At 57.8% G+C, this 21,138-nt stretch overlaps 1 protein-coding gene across 1 annotated transcript; it reads right to left on the reverse strand.

The window, feature by feature from the left end:
- Window positions 1-16,976, reverse strand: IGLON5 (IgLON family member 5). The gene is made up of 8 exons (XM_023650304.2): window positions 16,774-16,976; window positions 8,307-8,385; window positions 6,927-7,159; window positions 5,409-5,528; window positions 4,021-4,155; window positions 3,724-3,844; window positions 3,040-3,194; window positions 1-1,611 (listed from the first exon to the last, which is right to left on the reverse strand). The coding sequence occupies exons 1-8, from the start codon at window positions 16,850-16,852 to the stop codon at window positions 1,523-1,525; spliced, it is 1,011 nt and encodes a 336-aa protein (XP_023506072.1). The 5' UTR covers window positions 16,853-16,976; the 3' UTR covers window positions 1-1,522.
- Between the last annotated feature and the right edge of the window lie 4,162 nt (window positions 16,977-21,138).

The following is a 21,138-nucleotide window of genomic DNA, read 5'->3' on the forward strand; positions in this document are numbered from 1 at the left end:
TTTGGAAAAAGGCGTTTATTGGTGTGGTGGTCTCAACACTCCCCATGAATCGGAACACACGGCCCCCAGGGCCCCCCCGCCCCCTCCCTTGCATCCCTCCCCCTCCCGTCCCTGTCCCCCGGACCCTGGGAATGGAAGACGATGTGGGATGGGGCCCACGCCCCTGTCTGAGGTACAGTCACTGCCCCTTGCCCCAGCCCCTGCTCTGCCCTCGTGCCCCCCAAGCTCTGGGTGGTGTGGTTCCGGGTGGGTGATTATAGAGGGTCTCCTGGGAGTTGGAGCTGGTGCCTTGACATCTTGATCTGGGCTGGGGATGTCTGTGTGATGCCTCTCTCCCTCGCGTTGTGGGATGTGGTGTGGCCAGGGTGGGGTATTCCTACAATCAGAGCTGAGGTCGCAGCCTCTCAGCGCCCCCTCCCGATGACAGTTGCCCACCCTTGAGGGAACAACAGCTGGTCACCAGCTACAGGACAGCTGGAGCCAGGGGGCTATTGCTGGTCACAGTCGCTGGTGCGTGTGTGTGTGTGTCTATCTGAGTGTGTGTGAGGGCGGTCAGGTCAGCCTTTGCGAGGTACAGTTGGTGGAGAGGCAGGGGGTGGCAGGCCAGCAAGCCCACACCTGTGGGTCGGCTGCAGGGGCACTGAGGGCAGCTGGCTGGCGCTGCAGGTGGCGGGCGGAGTGGGGGGGTGTGGGCAGGGCAAAGCTCTGAGACAGACAGGTGACTACAGGCACCAGCCTGACAGTAAAATGGAAGCACCGATTGGCCCAGGAGGGGGCCAGAAAGTCCAGGGTCGGGGGACAGGGAAAGTGGGAAGGTCTCAGGCCGCTGAGCCAGTGATGGGGCCTCTGGCTGCAGGCAGCTGGTGGTTGACAGCAGGGAGGCCCGGAGCCAAGATGAGATCCCCCACCTGCTAGCAAAGGCTGAATGACAGCTCAACAGGGGAGCGTGACACCCCTCCCCAGTCGCCACCAGAGACACCCTCTCAACAGGGAGGGGCGGGGCGGTGTGCGTGCATATATCGGGAAAGCAGGGAGCCTGGAAACATCTCACAGCTTCTACCACGAAGCCCTTATACCTACCTCAGCCAGAGGTGAGAGGCAGCAGGGCTGGGAGTGGTGGACGTGGGGGCGTCGGGGGAGGGAAGATCGCTGAGCCCCCTTCCTTACCCACCCACCCACACACACAGACGCACACGTGCGGGCTCACGCTCACACACACCCACTACACACACGCGATCCGGTCGACAGCCTGAGCTAAGAGAGGGGTGTGGGGTGGCCGGGGGTGAGTCACAATCGGAAACGTGAAGGGTGGCGAGAATGGCTGTAGAAAGATGCATAATTTTGCGTTATCCCTCACAGTGATGGGTTCTCTAAAGATCTTTCTTCTTCCTCTTTCTCCTCTCTTCTTCCTCGGTGGCCGAGAGCTCTTCCGCCCCCTCGAGACCCACGGCGCTTGCTCCCCTATTCTCTCCCTCTCGGCCTCAGGCCCCCCGCAGCGGGAGGCAGCTGCTCTGGGTTCTTCCTACATCCTCCACCACAGCCAGCCCAGGGCGGAGAGGAGGGTCAGGGGCCCTGGGGGCCTCGGGGCCGAGTTCTCCAGGGATCCTGGGCCTGCGGAAAGAGAGAGGGTCACGGGAGGAGGCCCGGGAGGGGAGACGCCTTGTCTCTGTGGGTCTCGTCCGAGCCTTCCTCTCCAGGGGCCCCTCTGGGCCTCTCTCACTCAGCGTGCCTGCTCTTCTGACTGTTTTGAGTCTTAGCATCTCGCGGAGCATTTGTCTCTCTGCCGCTCAGTCTCACTTCTGTCTTTCTCACATCTTCTCCACCTCGTTTTCACGGTCTCAGCCTGGGGCTCTCGGTGTCTGTCTGTCTGTCGTACAGTTTCCGTCTGTCCAGCATTGCCAGCGCGCGTCTTAGAGTCAGCGCGTCCCCAACTGCACTCTTGACTTTTCTCCCCCAGACTGGCTACTGCTCTCCCCGCCCCCACCCAGTATTTCTCTGTTTCAACACTTCATAAATCCGCATCCACCCAGCCGCTCAAGCCAGAACTCTGGAAGCACCTCGACCCCACTTCCCTCTTCCCTCCACTTCCAGAACATCTCACGGATCCAGAGACCCTGTGCCACCCGCCACCGCTCCTGGCCTGGGGTTTGGGGCAGCCTCCTCTCTGGCCTCGCTGCCTTCCTCTCGCGCCCCCTACAGTCCACCCCTCAAATAGTAGTCTAAGTGATTCTCTTTAGAAGCGTCAACTGCGTGCCATTCTTCTGCTTAACAGCCTCCAGTGGCCTCGCCCTGCAGTAGAATACAATCCAAAATCCTTACCACGGCCCATGAGACTGGCTCTCCCTTCCTCTTTAACCTCAGGCTCCACGTGATCACTCTGCTGGGGTCCTGCTAGCCTCCTGGCTGTGCCTTTGCACACGCTGTTCCCTCTGCCCGCAGAGCTCTTCCCGCAAGTCTTGGCAAAGTGGGCTTCCTCTTACCGTTCTCGTCTCAGTTCAAATGTTACCTCTCCAGGAAGCTTTCTTGGAGCATCCCCAACCCTATTATTTATTTTCTCCGTAGCCCTTATCGATATCCAAAATTACTTTTTGCTTATTTATGTGGGTACGTATTTGTTTGCTTTTTATTTGATTTATGCCTACTTGTTTATTGCTTTCCTACTACTACTAGATTGTGAACTCTGCGAGTCCCCAGACCTTGTCTCATTTGTGCGTTGTGGTATCCCCCCAGCGCCCAACACCCGACCCTTAGTGGCGCTCAGTGAATCGATATTCATCCAAGCGATCGGTTTCTTGTTCAGTCGCATCGCTTGAGTCTCAGCGTCTCTTTCCTGAATTCGGGGTCGATCTGGGGCTGTCCCAGCGTCTCTGCTGCCCCGGCCTCACCCATTCTGCCCTGACCCCGCCCACTCCACATAGGCCCCGCCCACTCGGCCATGACCCCGCCCACTCGGCCCCGGGCTCCTCCCGCCGCCCCACCCCCCGCGCATTCTTCCCAGGCCCCGCCCCTCCCGCCACCCGGCCGCCTCGCTGGACGCACGCAGGAGCCGCATGGAGGCGCTGGACACTCCCAGCCGGTTGGCGGCGCGACACGTGTAGTTGCCGTAATGCCGGGCGCTCACGTTGGCGAAGAGAAGCATCGAGCGGGTGCGCTCCGTCTGCACCTTCAGGCCCTCGGCGGTGCCGCTGCTCAGCCTGCCGGGCACCTGGGTCAGGAACCGGACCCCTCGGGGCGCAGAGCCCAACCCCTGACTCTTAGGCTCCCCGATTCTGCCCCCTACCCCAGCGACCCCTAGCCTCGGGTTCTGGCTCCCTGTGGACCCCGGGCCGCTCTCACCGACGCCCCTCTGCAGGTTCCCCAGCCCCTCAGGGGCACTGGATTCTCCCGGTCTGTGCCCCCAATCTCTAGAGGCTCCCAGACCCTGCTGGACCCCGACGCCAGATGTCCCCTAAACCTTCCCCGCCAGATCCACAGCATCGACCCCCGACCTTCTCCCTGAATAGCCCAAGGAACGTTCATGATGGCGGGACCCGAGTTTCCAGAAAGTCCCCACAATCTCGCCAGGGCCCAGCGGACCCCATCACCTGGAAGCTGGACCACCCCCCACCCACCCGCCAGTTCTGGAGACCTAGAACTCCGCTATCTTCCGCGCGCCCCCTCATCCCCCCAGCCCAAGGGACCAAGAACCGCACCCCCCCCTCCCCGGCCCCGTGCTGTCCTCACAGTCTGTCATCCTTGTACCACTGGAAGTCCGCGGGGGGCACCGCCATGGCTTCGCAGCGCAGGAGGGCGGCCCGGCCCAGGGCCGTGCGGGCGCTGGTCACATCCGTGATGGTTGGAGGATCTGCGGGGGTGAGAGTCAGCAGATTCTCCTAGCCAGGTGGGGACTGAGGGTCCTGGCCCCAGCCCTCTCCTGCCTCCTTCCCAAGAGTCCGGTCCCCAGCCCCTCCTCCCTCAGACCCTTCCTCTCCAGGGACCCGGGGCCCGCCTCCCCTTCGTGCGAGGTGCCGGGGGGCTCACAGTTGACTGTGACCAGCACGCGGCGGCTGTCGGGCGCCGAGTTAACCCCGTTGTGAGTCACACACTCATACTCCCCGGCCTGGCCCCGCTGGATGTCGGAAATCTCAAGGATCTCGCCCTCCGAGGTGAAGCCGTCTGTGGGGGGAGGGGAGGGCAGGGGGCAGGGCCGGACACAAACACTTAACACGGGACAACACGGCACAACACGGACACACATCAGCGGGGCGGGCACCGCAGGGCCTTGGGTGCCCGGGTCAGTGGGGGCCTCCTGGTAGGGGTGGGGCAGGGAGTGAGGTTCTGGGGCTTGGTAACTAGGACCCAGAGAGAGGGGCCCTAGAATTTGAGGGTCAGGGGATCCAGGGATCTGGGAGCTCATGACCCAGCTCACAGGGCTCAGAGGACCCAGTGGGGAGGATCCTAGGATCTTGGGACTCAGAAAGATCCGAGGAATACAGACCCAAAGGGGGAAGGTCCAGAGTTCTGGGATCTAGCTTGGGGGTTCCAGGGAATCAGGAATTGGTGATTGGGATCAGCGATCCAGCTATGTGGAGTCTTACGACAGATCTCCAGGCTCAGAAGACCCTTTGGCATTCAGGGCTTCTGGGGATCCAGGATCTCAAGAGCAGGATTGTGGGGCTCAGATGACTCAGTGGGGGAGGAGCCAGGGATCTGAGACCTAGGTATCAGGTTCAGGGGTCTCAGGGGATCCAGTGATTGGCACCTTTGGCCTCCGAAGACCCAGCGAATGATGATCTAGGGATCTGGGAACTGGTGGTGGGGATCCAGGTAAAAAGGGCAGTGGGAGAAGTCTGGGATCTGGGAGGTCATGTTCAGGGACCTTGGCCCCATGTTCGGGGGTAGACTAGAGCACTGGTGCTCCATCATCAGAATCTCCCAAAGGGCTTGTTAAAGCAGACTGTGGCCGTGGTGGAGGGGGCACTTCTGATTCATGAGGGCTGGGTAGGCCAAGAATGTGCATTTCCAGCAAGTTCCCAGTGGTGCTGATGCTGTGGGTCTGGGGACCACACTTTGAAAACCACTGGGCTGGTGCATCCAACAGAGGAGATAAAGTGATGCGACCAGGAGACTGGACCGTGGGCCGGGGCACTGGCTGTACCCTGGCTCAGCCATCTAGTGGTGGGGATCTGAGTCCGGGAGAATCCTGTGGGCTGTGGGGAGAGACTGGGATATTGGGGGTGGGGATGGGGGGCAAGCTGGGGTCTAGCTGGAGATCAGGGTGGGAGGGGGAAATCAAGTCATCACAAGGGTTGGGGGGATCAGGAATGGGGGAAGGGCGATTCTGGGAATCTAGCTAGGGATACAGGGAGTCGAGGGGCCCAAACTGTGGAGTCGGGGAAGGGGCTTTGGGTCAGGGGTGGGGTCCTCACCTCGGAGCTGCCTCCAGGTGACCGTGGGCTCTGGCCGCCCCACAGCCAGACAAAGCAAGTTCACATTGCCTCCCTCATTCACCGTCACAGGCGAGGAGATGTTCACGATGCGGGCGGGGACTGCAGGCCAGTGGGGGGAGAGGTCAGCCAGAGGTTGGATATGGGCTCCCAGGAACCAGAAGTCCAGGCCTCCAGCCCCTCCTCCCGCAGACCCAAGAGTCCAGCACATTCCCTATGTCTTTCTGTAAGAATTCCTCTGTTCTTCCTCTGGGTCTGGCTCCTTGTCTACCTGCTGGTCCTCTGTCTTTGTCATTCTTTCTCAGTTTCTGTCTCTCTCTCCACCTTCATCCTAGCTTGGTTTCTCTATCTTCTGGTCTGAATTCCTCCCTCCCCATCTCTATTTTTACTTATGTATTATCATTATTATTTTGAAAATTTAACAAATACACCTATGGTGCTTACTGGGTGGCAGACCCTGTTCTCAGTGTTTTATACAAATTAACTCGTTCAGCCCTCATTATCCCGCTCTGGGGTAGATGTTGCTATATTCATCAATTCTAAGACATCGGGGTGTTTTTCCCCCCATTTGAACATTTCTCCAATCAAGCTGGCCTTATAATGTAAGATGCCAGAGTTTAATTGATAGGGTTTTTTTTTTTCCTTTTCTAGCAGAGCATAAAATAAAGGTGCCCCTTCCAGTTGACGATGTCTTGGGTTGGGTGCATGACAGCGTCATCCCATCTTGCAGATGAGGGGTCTGAGACTGCCCTGCTTGTTCAGGGTCCCTCGGCTGGTGACTGGTGGCACTGAGGTTGGAACCTGGGTGGCCTGGCCCACGCTGGGCTGTGTCTGGGCCCTGTGTCTCTGAGTGGCCCCTGCCCTCCAGACCCATTCTGATGCCATGGGAGGCAGCCTCCTGAGCTCGGTCCCCTCATCCCTCTCTGCCTGCTGCCCCGCTGTGGATCTCTGCAGCCCCCTCTCTCCTGCTCTGAATTCTGGCGCATCGAGCCAGAATTGTCCCTTGTCCATCGAGCCACAATTGTCCCTGCACACCTGACTCATTTTCTCCCCCAGCCCTTTCACGTGCTGTCCCTTTTCCTGTGCCAGCTCTGTGCCCAGCTGAAGGTCTCAGCTCGGACGTTATGTCTGGGAAGCCACTTCTCCTTGGAAAGTCACCTCCAAAGGGGCTGGGACAACCTGCCTGGCTCCGTCTCTATCCTCAGTGCCTTGAGCAATGCCTGTACACAGCAGGTGCTCAATAAATAGGGCTGAGCAAATGAATGTGGTCTTCCTCTGAGCACCCCCTCGCCTGCCCTAGAAGCTGTCACGTTGAAGGGTCACTATCTGTGGGACTGACCCTCCCTCTGCTTGTGAAACCCTCAAGGGCAGGGTGTGTCTGCCTTCCACACGGATGTGCCCCTGGGACTGGGGAGTAGGCACTTGGTGAATACACGTGAGTCCCCTCGATCCTGTGACCTCCACCCCCCCGGACCCCCAGGGCCTCTGCCGAGGGCTCACCGTGGACGATGAGGTAGACCTGAGTGGTGTACGGCTGATGGCGGGTCTGGAAGGAGCAGGTGTAGAGGCCCTCGTCGCCCAGCCCCACCTGCGTGATGAGGATGGAGAACTCCTCGGGCGTGTTAATGAGCAGCCGCACCCGCGGGTCACTGGTCCAGCGGTCATTGCCCGCATACAGGATGTTGGAGCGGTTCAGCCAGGCCACGCGGGTCACATGCTCGTCGATGAAGCAGCTGTTGGGGAGGACGAAGTGGGGAAGGTTCTTCTCTCCCCCATCCCAGCTGGCCCTCCAGGTTCCCCTGTTGCAGGACTGGGAAGCGGGGAGAGAAAGGCCCATACCTCTCCAGTTCCCACTGCAGCCCTGTGAGGCAGAGGTGACTCCCCCTCTACCCACTCAGGTGGGTAAACTGAGGCTCAGAGAGGGAAAGCCATGAGCCCAAGGCACAATGGAATGGTAGTTGATGGTTACTGAGTGATTGCTGTGTACCAGAGACCCGAGAAGAGGTGTCTGGGGCACTCTGAGAGAGAGGGACAGAGATGCAGAGAGAGGGGGACAGAGACCCAGAGAGAGGGGGACAGGGACCCAGAGAGAGGGGGACATGGACCCAGAGAGAGGGGGACATGGACCCAGAGAGAGGGTGACAGAGACCCAGAGAGAGGGTGACAGAGACCCAGAGAGAGGGGGACAGAGACCCAGAGAGAGGGTGACAGAGACCCAGAGAGAGGGGGACACGGACCCAGAGAGAGGGGGACGGGGACCCAGAGAGAGGGGGACACGGACCCAGAGAGAGGGAGACAGAGACCCAGGGAGAGGGGGACAGGGACCCAGAGAGAGGGGGACACGGACCCAGAGAGAGGGGGACAGAGACCCAGAGAGAGGGGGACAGGGACCCAGAGAGAGGGGGACAGGGACCCAGAGAGAGGGGGACAGGGACCCAGAGAGAGGGGGACAGAGACCCAGAGAGAGGGGGACAGGGACCCAGAGAGAGGGGGACAGGGACCCAGAGAGAGGGGGACAGGGACCCAGAGAGAGGGGGACAGCGACCGAGAGTGGGGAGAGGAGAGTCTGGGGGAATAATACTCCTGGCGTTCATGTATTAAGCTGTCACAGCCAAGGTCCCTAAGCTCGGGGGTTGTACAAACTCTTCAGTCCTCACAACAGCCCATGCAGTGGTTACCATTCCTCTGCCCATTTGACAGACGGGGACACTGAGGCCCGGGGGTTGAACCAGGCCGAGAGTCAGTGCCCCTAACCGCCTCTCTCCTGATGTGGGAGATGCCGGGCTGTGCCTGCAGCTCAGGGTTGTTTTCCCCTAAGGAAGGTGAGGAGCAGGACCGCAGTCTCCGGGAGATCTTCCGAGTCCCCGTGGTGGGAGGTACCTGAGGGTGGCGTTGTCGCCTTCGCACACCGTGTAGTTGTCTGCGGGAGAGCTGAACTCCAAGCTCTGGGACAGCAGCCCTGGGGACAGGAAGGGAGGGCCAGCTCAGCCTGGCAGCCCAGCAGGGACAGTACACGTGTGCACATGCGAGTGCACACGCACACACACTCTTGCACACACAGACATTTCCCACACCCACTGGCACACACGTTCACTGATGTTTCCAGAGACACACATGGCAGACCACTCAGAGCAGACACATGGACATGTACCTTCCCACAGGCCCTCAATGACTCAGACAGACTGGGACGCCCAAACCCACACACCTCCAGAGACACTCAGTCAACACTCCAATCACAGCACACAAACACACGTGTACATATGCACAGACACATGTGCACCAATACACACATACATGTATTAACACATAGACATATTCACAGATACTGTGTACAGAGACACACATACACGCGCTCAGATTCACAAGTACATAAACACACAGGTGCATATACATGCACAGACACACGTGTACACATACACATGCATATGCACATATACATGTGTGCACACAGACACACATAATATTCACATAGTGTACACAGTTTCAAGAATACATAGCCACATATACATCCGCAGATGTGCACAGATACACATGCAATAAACACATGTATACAGATACACACAGATACACACAGGTACACGGGCACACATATGCACAGATTCATGAGTACATAGACACATACATGTGTGCACAGATACATGTACATATGCAACAAACGTGCACCGAGATACACACATGTACACATATTAATTCAGAAATATATCGAAAGCCGTACACACAAAGCCAGCTGCATGCAGATACTCCACACCCACATATGTGGACACAGACATAGAGACACACAGATGCGGACACATGCACACAAACACAGATGCACGTCCACGCAGGCACACATCCATCACAGACGCACAGACACACCCTTAGGCGTGGTGTACAGCCACACACATCCTTTGCAGACAGACATGCCTACACAGACACACCCATGGGCCGTGCTCACCAGGGCACACTCTCGCAGGCGCACACCTACGCCTGCCCGCACACTCCAGAGCAGCTTGCAGGCCCCGTTGCCCAGCAGAGCCCCCACCCCCACCCCTTCATCTCTCTGTGGACTGTGGCCAGCCGGCTGGACCGGGGCCAAGGCGTGGGGGCTGGGCATGCGGAGGCGGCGGATGGAGACAGCACCAGGCCGGGGAGAGGAGAAGGCTGGATGACCTTGGACACCTGGGCTCTGCCCTGCCGCCCCGCCTGGGGATGAGGAGCTAATTAATCTAATGAATGAATTGCTCGTGCCGCCCCAATGCCTCCCGGGGGGCCCTCTCCATCACAGCCCCTCAGGACAGGGCTGGGGCAGAGCCAGGGTGGTGGGTCCCCCTGGTGCCCCAGGCTTTGAAGAGCCCTGGATGGAAGGAAGGGGCTCGCCTTCCATGAATTGTGCAGAGTGGACGCTGCCACACGCAGCCCTAGTAACAGCAGGAGACGGCCAGGGGCTGGACACACACACAGTCACAGGACCCCGGAAAGACGCATAGAGCCAGTACCAGCCCAGCAAACAGTCCCACGCACTCAGTCCCACACACGGCGTTGGGCCCTGCTCAGAAGGACAGGTGCACACACACTCAGGCTGGCGACACAGCCTGGCGACACACACCCAGCAGAAGGTCAGTTAGGGAGGACACCTCTCTCTCAGGAGCACTCTGCTGTCAGGTTCAGCCACAGAGGGACAGCTGTAGGCCAAACAGCCATTGTACACCGAGTCACCCCACTATATACAACCGGATCCACATGGTTACACTGACACCGACAGCCCCACACACGCAGGTGCAATGTCCACGCACAGTTACAGCCCTACCCAGAGGACCATCGCGCGCACACACATGTGTGCGTGCACACACACACGCTGGCCTAATCAGTCACTCTGACACTCCCAGCCTGAGGGCCGTGCTCATCCCCACCACCCACTTGGAAATTCATGCATGAAGCTGCAGCTATACCGTCACAGCCTCTCAGATACAAAGCGGCTGCCCTGGGCCAAGAATCGAGTGCACGCAGTCATGCTGTCACCTAGGATCAGATCACACACGCCCACATCCACACAACCCCCACGCAGGATTTGTCATCTTCCTGGTCACACACATTCTAGGCCAGGGCTTTGCAACCTTGGCACCATGACATTGGGGGCTGGAAGATTCTTGATTCTGGGGGTCTGTCTGTGCATTGCAGCATGCTCAGCAGCATCCCTGGTCTCCACTCTCTAGATGCCACTAGCTTCCCCCACCCCACAGTGGTGACAACCACAGATGCCTCCAGGCATTGCCAGATGCCCCATGGGGGCAAAACCACCGCCCCCTCCTCCTACCCACCCCGCAACAGCCACTATTCAAGATTAAGATCAAAGGAGGGGGACCCCCTCCTGGGCTGAGAAGGGATCTGTCCAAGGTGCCCCCAAAGCTTCAGGGACCCCAGGGCTCCTAGGCTCAGCCCGACTCCAACCAGGTGCCACCCACAGGAGCTGGGCCCACAAACCAGGGCCCTGGGTGAGGAGTAGACTCCACAGAGGCAGGCAGGACCCTCACCAAATGTCCTGGCAGACAGAAATACAGACACGCACCCCTTGCCAGAAGCACCTTTCTGACACTCAGAACTGCACCCTCCACTCCCGTAGGTCCCCGCCTCCCCCAGCGCTCAGCCAGGCCTCCTGGGCAATGGCGTCCCTCTGCTGCGCTCTCCCCTGGTGCTTGTGTGGCCCAGCTCTGGGTTACCCAGTTTTCTCCCCATCCTTCTGTCCCATAGTTTCCTGTCAAAATGCTTCTTCTCCAGGGACCTCGTAGAGTGGGGCCTCTCCTAGGAGAGACAGCTCAGCTGAGCCCATCTGAGCTCTCGTCCTGGCAGGGCGTGGCTCAGACCATCTGTGTCCCCAGCACACACAGTTTGGGGCCTGGCTCAGGGCAGTCCCAGGAGATGTGTGATAAAGGGTCCATGTCTCAAGTGAGTCTTTGATTCCTGATCTGTGTGTCTATAAATCTAGATGTCTCGGGTCTGCATATCTGTCTCACATAATTCCCAGACACCAGGATCGGGCGGCTCCTCCATGCTGTGTGACCTGGGCAAGTCCCTTCCCCTGTCTGGGCTTCAGGAAATGGGGATGGGGGTCAGGTTAGCCACTCCACCACCGCTCTGTCTCTGGGCCCGGCTCCTCCCTGTCTTGGTCCCAGTCTTCCTGGATTGTGTCTGGGTCTGCTTCCTTTGCCAGATGGGAGCCCCTCCAGGGTAGGGCCTGGGTCTGACCCACCTCCAAGGCTCCATCGGCCTTGGAGGAGCTCCCCCAGGAGGCCTCTAGAGATGTTTAATGAGGGCCGGCCCGGTGGCACAGCGGTTAAGTGCACACGTTCCGCTTCGGCGGCCCGGGGTTTGCCGTTTCGGATTCTGGGTGTGGACATGGCACCACTTGGCAAGCCATGCTGTGGTAGGCATCCCACATATAAAGTAGAGGAAGATGGGCACCGATGTTAGCTCAGGGCCAGTCTTCCTCAGCAAAAAGAGGAGGATTGGCAGCAGTTAGCTCAGGGCTAATCTTCCTCAAAAAAAAAAAAAAAAAAAAGAGAGATGTTAAATGCATAAACAAAGAAGCTAGTGCACATGAGGGCCACTCTATAGTAGTTCTGCTTGGAAAACCGACTCAATTTTGGGATGCCCTCCCTGCCCCTTCCAGGCCTGATCTGAGTTCCCACAATGCCTGGACTACTTCCATTACAGCTCAGATCACACTGGTGACTGTCTCTCCCATCAGACTAGAAGTTTCTTGAGGGCAGAACCTGGGTCTGACTCAGGTCTGTGTCCCCAGCATCTTCCAGCACAGGGCCTGGCTGCTATGAGGACTTGGGAAATATCTGTTGTATGAACAAATGTAAATGGATGCCTATGACACGCTTCTCCAACTCTTGAACTTCTACTCATTCTTCAAGACCCAAACTCAAATGCCCCCTCCTCCAGGAGGACCTCCCTGATTGTTCAAGGCAGGGAGTCCCCACTCCCTCTTTTAGGCACCATCTGACTCAGCTGGGACAGTGTCCAGGGGTGCCTCCCCACCTGCCCAGGAGTTCCCCGAGGGTCTGAATCTTGGCTGTGTCCCCCCGAGCTGGGCTCAGCTCAGAGCAGGGAAGCGTTTGTAGAGGGAATGGATGATGTCTAGAGATTGGATAAGAAAGCCCTGAGGGGCCTGGCCTGGGAGATCAAATATCTGCTCCTCTATTTCCTGCCTGGGTGACCCCTGGACAGCCTGAGCCTCAGTTTCCCCATCTGTAAAAGGAGAAAAATAACAGTTCTTCCCTCTGAGGGTTTGTGTGAGGGATTCCGTGGGAACGTGCAAGCAAAACGTTTAGCTCAGCGCTTAGCATGCAGAAAGGGCCCAGTAAATGCCAGCTGTTCCTAACAGCACCTCCTTTTTTAAGAAACAGCCATTGCTCTCCCTGGCTCGGACTCGGTCTCCGGCAGCGTGGTGGGGGGAGGGCAGGGCAGGTCCGGGCTGTAGATTGCTCTCTGCCCAGCACCCACCCGAGTCAGCGGCTCAGGTACAGATGCCCACCAACATCCGCTCTCACACCACCAGGCCAGCACAACCAGGCCACTGGGAGGATGGACTGGGTAGCTGGGCTGCCTGGGTTCAAATCCCAGCTCTGCCATTGAGTTGCACAAGTTACTTCACCTCCCTGGGACTCAGTTTCCCCACCTGTAAGCGGGAAGATCACAGTGCCTCCCTCATCGGGTTGCAGGCGGAAGATGAAAAGAGGTCGTCCAAGTAACGGGTTAATACAGCGCCTGCTAGTTAAGTGTTTGCAAACAGCTGCACACGTGCTGGCTGAGCGGATGATTATGCGGCAGGTGCCAGCCTGTTCGGGGGTCCAGCGGTGGACCACAGGGTCTGACAGTCCAGACTAGTGGTCCTCATACCGTTCTGATAAATCACAGGATGAAGGTTGAAGGTAGGTGAATTCCCGTCCCTTAAGAGAAGAGGGGATTTCCAACGATGTGAGTTAGGGATAAGAACCCCCGGCTGCCCCTCAAAGGAACTTAGGTGAAGCTGGGACCCTCCAATGGGGGCATGCTTGGATTCCACAGTCCCAGAACCCACAGATGGGGAACCCGAGGCCCAGGAAGGAGTGTGGGCTTGTGGTGGTCACTCGGAGCTGGTGGCAGAAGCGTGGCTGGACTGAGGGAGGGGTGGGGCAACGCTGGGAAGGGAGTGTGGCTCTGGCACAGAAGAGCTGTGAGCAGGGGCTGGGCCTGGCCGTGCCGGCACTGAGGAGCCCCCAGACCTCTCTTCCTCTTTGCTGACCTCAGAAATCTAGGGACCTTTGAGTCACTGACGCCTGGAGCTCAGATGCTAAGAGCCCTGGAACTTTCCACAACACGTTGGCTGCGCCTTTCTGCTGTTCCCACCTCAGGGCCTTTGCCTCTGCTGTTCCCTTGGGATCTTTTATAGGCTGACTTCTCTCCTTTCAGTCTGAACTCCACTCTCAGCTGCTCAGAGACGACGCCCTCGACCCCCTGAGTGGCCCCTGAGTCCACATGGCCAAGTAGTCCCCGAGGTCGCTCTTATTTTCTTTACATTCCCCGTCATGTGCTGAAATTCCCTGTTTACTTGCTTGCTTGTTTTCAGGTTTTGTTTCAGTTTTTGGATCTCTCTGCCGCACTAGGATGTAAGCTCCGTGAGGGCAGTGATTTCATCTGGCTCCCTCACTGCTGTGCACATACAGACCCCCAGGGCCTAGAACAGCCGCTCTGTGCTCAGTGAATACGTGGCACACGAACCGATGAGGCAGAGCCCACGGCTGAGACAGACCAGGTGCACAGAGGGTGCGTGGAGAGTGGTCTGTGCTCCCGGGTTCACCCCGCCCCCTCTCCGCCAGCCACACCACGGGCCACGGAGCCACGGAGCAAAGGAACTGTTGCACTTGCTGCAGCTACTTTTGTAAGTGTATGTGTGTTGTGATGGCAGAAAGAATTAAAAAAAAATAAAGATAGAACAATATCTATGGATGCCGGGGAGGTGGAGTTAAGTGGAAAAAATCCAGTTGCAGAGAAATGGGTTTACTGTGTTTCTACTTTGGGGAAAACATCAACAAACCAACCAGTCCCTTACAGATGCTGCGTGTCTGACTCTGTGTAAGTGAGAGAACGCTGTGGGAGGATGTGCTCGACTGAGAGTGGGTTTGGGGAGGGGCCGGGCAAGATGCGGTTTACTCTTGCGCATATTTGTAGTGGATTGTTCACTTTGGAAAACACCAAATGAATAAAAGAGAAGAGAGGAGAAGATGCAATTTTGTCTCTCTGGCCGTGGGCTTTTTCTCAGAGAGCCTGACTGTCAGTGGGGGGGGGGGGGTGGGTTCTCTCTCAGCCCCACTCCGGCCCCATCCCCTCCTGCCCAGTTCTCAGATGGGGAACCGAAGGCCCAGAGGTGGGAAAGGACTCGCCCTAGGTCACAGGCCAACTCCTGGCTGCGCTACGCTCCCAGCCCAGGAAGTGTGTACGACAAGTGATTTCTGGGGGCCTGGAGAGCCCAAGTGCAAAGCGGCAAGTTTTCTTGAGAGTAAAGAGAGAGAGGACGGGGGAGGTGGAGAAAGAGCGGAAGGAGTGAGGGGAGGAGAGGCAGAAGGGAGAAGTCAAGAGACAAGGGAAGGACAAGGAGAAAAATGAGAGGTGCCCTGACTGATGGGACGTGGATTCCCAGAGGCGAATGGGGACCAAGGCTCTTGTGAGGGAACCAGGAAGAGACGGAGACACATGTGATGTGATAATGGGGTGATAATGGGGACCAGTTCCAGAGGCAGCGAGGGACAGATGTGAAATTGTGCTGAGACCAGCAGGGCTGGAGAGACGGAGACCCAGAGACAGAGACAAACGGAATGTCACCTAGAGCTAGGGAGCCTCCGGAAATGGCCGAGACGCTGCGAGACCTCAAGAGACAAGTGACAGAGACAGAGAGACACAGACAGACAGTCAGAAAGTCAGACAGCCATTCAGACAGGTCAGGCGGGAGGAGAGCTCAGACAGTCTGCACCAGGGAGGGACTGACGCTCCGACCCACAGGCCGGGCATCCTCTGCGTGTGCAGACGGGCGTCCTGCGTGCATGGGGCGGTGTTTGTGTGACTGGGTGTCTGCAGGTGCGGCTCAGGGTCAGACTCGGTGACTGCTGTTTATGTGGCTGTGCGTGACCCGGTACGTGTGTGGGCAGGAGGCGAAGAGTGGCTGCCTGGCTGAGACTGTTGGGGGCTCTAGATTGTCCCCGATTGAACGTGTGTCCCTGACTCTGATCCTTGGTTCAGGGTAGGGCCTGGGGGAGTCCTCCAGAAGCACTGAATTAACCCTGTTCCCTGCCTCCTGCCTCTTGCTCTCCCCTCCCCCTCCTTAGGGGGCATCTCTGGACCATCCCCAGCCTGCCAGCCTGCTGGGAAGACATAAGGTCCAGCTACACATCCTCCATCCAGAGACTGTCCAGTTCACCCTCTGACGCCCCTACTTTCTATTCTCCCTTCCTTGCTCCACAGACCAGCCCCCAGAATTTCCCCGACCAGGGCTTAGATTAACCCTTTGACCCTGTGTTAACCCATGCCTGCTCTCGGAGTGGACTCTCCCTTCTCAATCTGCTCATCTCTCAGCCCCTGTCCAGCCCGGGGAACCCACATATTCAGCCAGAGCTTCCCACATCTGAGTGCCCAGCCCAGCACCCCCAACTTCCTGGATCACCGGCTCCATTCCCCACATAACTGCAACCCCCCAATACCAACACTTTCCCCCAACCTAGAGGACCCAGCTGGGGAATTCCAGCCCCTTCCCAGCTGGGAGACCAGAACCCCCCTCCCCTTCTTTTCCTGGCCCTGGGACAGAAGTCTGTGGACACGCCTGCCCCCTCCTCTTACTGACCCTGGGAAGACACCATCCCCCCACCTTTGCCCAGAAACGCCTACCCCAGGCCTCAGGCCAGGACCCCCACAGGGACCCTCTCCATGTAGAGATGATGCCCCCGACAGGGCATCTCCCCCTTTCCCCCCCACACCCCAACTCAGTTCAGAGATCCTGCCTGGGATCTGATCCCCCTCATCTCATCCGGAGCCGCAGACTCCCGCCCCCAGGCCGGGACCAGGTGTCCTCGACCCCCTCGCCGCCCAGAGAAGCAGACCTCCACCCCTAGGCCCACGTTCGGGCGACAAGACGCGGAACCCCGCCCCCAGACAGGGATCCAGACGTCCGAGGACCCCCTTCCCAGCCAGGGGACGCAGCCCCCACCCCCGGGCCCAGACCTCGGCGTCCCGGGGCCTCGCCTTCCCCGCCCAGGATGCAGCCCCCCGCCCCCAATCCCTGCCCGGGACCCTGGCGTCCCGGCCGAGCCCCCCGTCCCCGGCGCTGCGGTACCTCGGCTGATGACGGCCAGGCCGGCCAGGGCGGCGGCGGCGAGAAGCCGGAGCCGGGCCCCGGGCGCAGGGGGGGGCATCGCGGCAGCGGCGGCGCGGAGGGGGAGGGGAAAGGGGGGGCCGGTCCGGGGCGCGCGAGGCTTGGGGGGAGAGGGGGAGGGGGAGGGGGACCCCGCCTGCGGCTGCACCGGCCCGGGGGGCGGCGGGGGCGGGGGGAGGGGGCCGGGGGGGCGCGACGAGGCGGCCGGAGCTGCTGCAGACCCGGGGAGGGGGGCGGCGCTGACGGGCAGGAAGACCGACCAATCAGGGGAGGCGGGGGGCCGGGGAGGCGGGGCCGAGGGGGGTGCCTGTTGGAGGGAGAGGCCTTTGTTACTGCGGCCCGGTCCCTACCCCCTCCCGCTCCGGGCGTCCCCACGTCTTCCAACCTCGGATCCCCAGAACCCCGCGTCTGGGACACTTCCTGGAGCCCACCTCCCTCCTGCTTCAGGTCTCAATCTCATCCTCCCTCAGACCCAGGAGTCCGGGCCCCCAGCCCTCCTCCCTCAGATGTAGGAGTCCAGGCCCCCAGCCCCCGCTTCCTGTGGAACACAGTTCAGCTTCTTCATCTACTTTCATGAATAACACTGACTTTTGGGGTGAAATTTCCTTCTTCCCTCCGCCCCAACCCTCATCCCCAGGATAATAAGGGAATAGGGAGGAATTGAGGGGTCTGATCTTGGCGATGGGAGTAGGGAGGACATGGTCATCCAGGTGCAAAACATCTCCACTCCCCATTCCTTACTTGGCTGTGTGACCTTGGACAGGTCACTTCTCTTCCCAGAACCTCAGCGTCTTCCCCCGCAAGATGGAATCATCTCTATTTCCCAAGGTTGTTGACAAAAATAAGAGAGGTCCCTGGGGGAGATGCTGGTTCTGCCCAGCGTCCCAACAACCTGTGGTTTGTTCTTTTTTCCTGGTCCCACTAGGCATCCATTTACTAAGGTCACCTTCCCTCCTGGCCCACCAGGTGAGATGTCCCTGTCCCCTGTCCCCTTGCCTGAGCCTACTGCCTGTCTGGGGCAGTTGGAGGCAGGAGTTTTTCAAGTCATCCCATAAAGGCCGTTCTACTTCAAAAGCAGATCCATCTTCCATACCTGCCTCTTCCCCCCACATCCAATCTGTCTGCAAGAGTGGCTGGCTCTGCCTCCAAAGCGGATCTCTGTGCTGTTCTCTCCTTCCCGCTCCGCCCTGGTCTGAGCTGCCTCCATCTCCCCCTGGACGGCTGCTCTGACTGCAGCAGTGACTACCCTGGTCTCCTGGCCTCCACCTTTGCCTCCACCTTCAGATCGACAACCACTGAACACGTAAACTAGCTGAAGTGACTATCTTGCCTCAAAGGCTCACTCAGCTCCAGCTTCTCTGGCCTTCTTCCTGTTCCTTGAACAAGCCAAACTTGTTCCAGCCTCAGGGCCTTTGCACTTGCTGTTCCATTTGCTGGAATGCTTTTCCCACCAGAATGGCACAAGACTCTTTCTTATCATTTAGGTCTCGCCTTTAAGAAGCTTTTGTTGATCGTGCTATATCCAAAGCCACCCCCACTCCCAACACAAGAGCTCTCATACCTGTTGTGTTGTCTTCCTAGCCTTCACGATTCCCTTATTTCATGTGTTCACTGGTTTATTTTCAACCACTGCCTTCCTCCACCCCTTGACTCTAGAATGTAAGCTTTGTGAGGGTAGGGTTTGGGGCCTGCTTTTGCTCAAGGCTGTACCTCCAGAGCCTTGCCCCGTGACTGATACATAGGAGGTACTCAGTAAATATGTACTCATGGATGAGCCTCACCTGGACAGGTGGAGGGAGCCTAGATGCAGGGAGGGGAAGAGGCCCGCCTTTGTGAACACACCTGTGGTGTGAGTGCTCATGGTATGCTGCTGCTGGCTCCAACTGATTGTTAAATTTTCAGGAATTTTCTGAGCTGGGTGTTAAACCATTGTTAGCTTGAAATAGGCCACGGTGGGAGTATTTACACCATGGCAACTGGCAAACGCTACAACCAGGACTGTCTTTTTGGGAGAGCCGTTGTACCAGCATGCAGCTGTACAAAGTCCACTGTGACCCTGCCAACAGGCCATTCATTGCTCCCCTTTGAATTCAGGGCCGTTCAGACTTAGGAGGAAGACAGGAGCTCCCTCTTCCTGGAATCCCAGGCCCGATGACAATATGAGCACTTACTGCATGCAGGCGTCTTTCTGAGCACTTTTTACACATTATCTCCTTGAAGCCTCATGACATCCTTACGAGGTGTGTCTTATCTTTATCTCTACTTCACAGATGAGGACGCAGAGACATAGAGGAGCAAAAAAATGCCCAGAGCCATAGATATGGCTGAAGGTATTTGCCATTTGTGAATCTGATGACGAACTTGTAGCCAGAATATATAAAGAGCTCCTACAAATCAACAAAAAAGAGACAACTCAATTTTTCAAATGAGCGAAAGACTTGGACAAGCACTTCACCAAAAAAAAGGATATTCAATAATCACATGAAAAATACCCTGCCCCTTCCAGACCCAACACGACAAGTAGGTAAGAATGCTCCTTGGCTATTTATTGCCTCTCGGCTCCAAGCCCATCCTCCACTACCTGCTCTGCAAAAATGGAGCTGGAACCTCTAAACATTCCTCCTTCGCAATGTGTAGGGTGTTGAACTTTGTTGGTAGAGGAAGGCAGAGGGACACGGCTGGAGGGATGGGGCTTCTCTTCCTTGTTCTGGTTTTCCCTTGGGCTTCTTCTTGCTCCTGTCCTGTAGTTGCCAGTGACACGTGTGGGGTAAGTCCAGTGGCACTCACCTCCATCGGGTTTCAGTGGCACCCATATGGATGTCTTCTCATCACGTTTCCATGGCATCTCACTTGATGGCTTCCGAGCCTCAGCCTGCCTGCACTTGGGAGGGGTGTTCTCGGCTTGCTCAGCATCCGTGGACCAGCTCTGGTCCGTGCAAGCCAACACAGTTCCCCACCATCCACGGAGCCACCACCGTGCCTCTTCCAACATGGGCTGAGTCCCAGCTTTGGGGGAAAGGGCCCTTTCCAAGTTTGTTCCTTCCTTGGGCATCCGCCCTGAGTCCTACAGTATTCTTTGCAATAATCTTTTATCCTTTTATAGATTGTTACCTGTTATGGTTGATAATTCCTTATGTTAAACTTTCCCCGTTCAAATTAAAAAAGAAAATACTTGGCAGGGCAAGCTCTTAACCTTCCTGTGCCTTCGTTTCTTCCTCCAAAAGACTGGGGGTCATGATAGCCCCTGCTTGCTAGAGCTGCTGTGAGAATGGAGGTCCCTACTATAAGAAAAGCACTGAGCCCAGCCTCGGGCCTGGACTGACGGTTCCTGGTGTGCTGGGTTTTCTCCATTTGCCACCTTCCCCACCTGCCTGAGCTTCCCAGGGCCGCTGTGACAACTTACCACAAACGTGGTAGCTCGAGACCACACACAGTTCTGGAGGCCGGAAGTCCAAAATCAACTTCACTGGGCGAAAATCTTGGGGGACAGAGGGAGAATCTGTTCCCTGCCTCTGTCAGCTTTCGGTGGCTGCCAGCATTCCTCGGCTTGTGGCCACATCACTCCCAGCTCTGCCTCTGTGTCGCAGGGCCTCTCCCTCTCCTGTCTGCAGTCAGGTCTCCCTCATGTAAGGACATGCTGATTGTGTTTAGGGCCCACGTGGATCATGCAGGATAATCCCCTCATCTCAAGATCCTTAATGTAATCAGATCTGCAAATACCGTTTTTCCTTAATAAAGTAACAGTCCCAGGTCTCAGGGACTAGGGCCTGATATCTTTGGGGGCCCTTATTCAGCCTCCCACAGCATCCTCCTCCAGCCTGCTCTATGCCTAGAGGCTGACCTCTACTGACCACATCAGCAGATCCCTTGCCCTTTGACTTCGAGGTGGGTTTGGTCAAAGGGAGGCACAGGTTGGGCACTGGGGGGCGGGCTGGGGAATGTTCTCCTCCCTGCCCGCTGCCCTGCCGTGGTGCCTGTCAGGCGGCTGGCGGTGTGGAGAAGCCAGAGCTGGCATACTGAATTGAGAATATGCAGATTATGACCCGCAGAATGAGGAGGCACAAGCAACTCGCACAGGGAGGCAGTGGCTCCCTCAGCATCCCAGCTCCTACTTTGGGGAAGTGAAGCCCACAGGGTCGTTTTTGATTGACGGTGCATGTTTTATACACCCACACAAAGGAAGCAGAGTCACAAGATTTTTTTTTTTTTTTTTTTGTAACTTACAAATCCCAGAAGCAGGCGGGGGATGCAACGAGCCTGGGGAAGGGCGGTCCTCTGTCCCAGGTCACGAGGCAGCAGGAGATAGGGAGCAGGGTATTAAGCACT

The sequence above is a fragment of the Equus caballus genome, chromosome 10, assembly GCF_041296265.1.
Source record: "Equus caballus isolate H_3958 breed thoroughbred chromosome 10, TB-T2T, whole genome shotgun sequence".
In the NCBI taxonomy this organism is placed as follows: domain Eukaryota; kingdom Metazoa; phylum Chordata; class Mammalia; order Perissodactyla; family Equidae; genus Equus; species Equus caballus.

Bases quoted from the DNA above. Each gene is read 5' to 3' on its own strand.
- IGLON5 (XM_023650304.2), bottom strand. From the start codon at position 16,852: ATGCCCCCCCCTGCGCCCGGGGCCCGGCTCCGGCTTCTCGCCGCCGCC. The intron at 8,386-16,773 runs GTACCGCAGCGC...TCCTGTCCCCAG, and splicing joins CCTGGCCGTCATCAGCCGAG to GGCTGCTGTCCCAGAGCTTG. The intron at 4,156-5,408 runs GTGAGGACCCCA...CTCCCCCCACAG, and splicing joins CACCTGGAGGCAGCTCCGAG to ACGGCTTCACCTCGGAGGGC.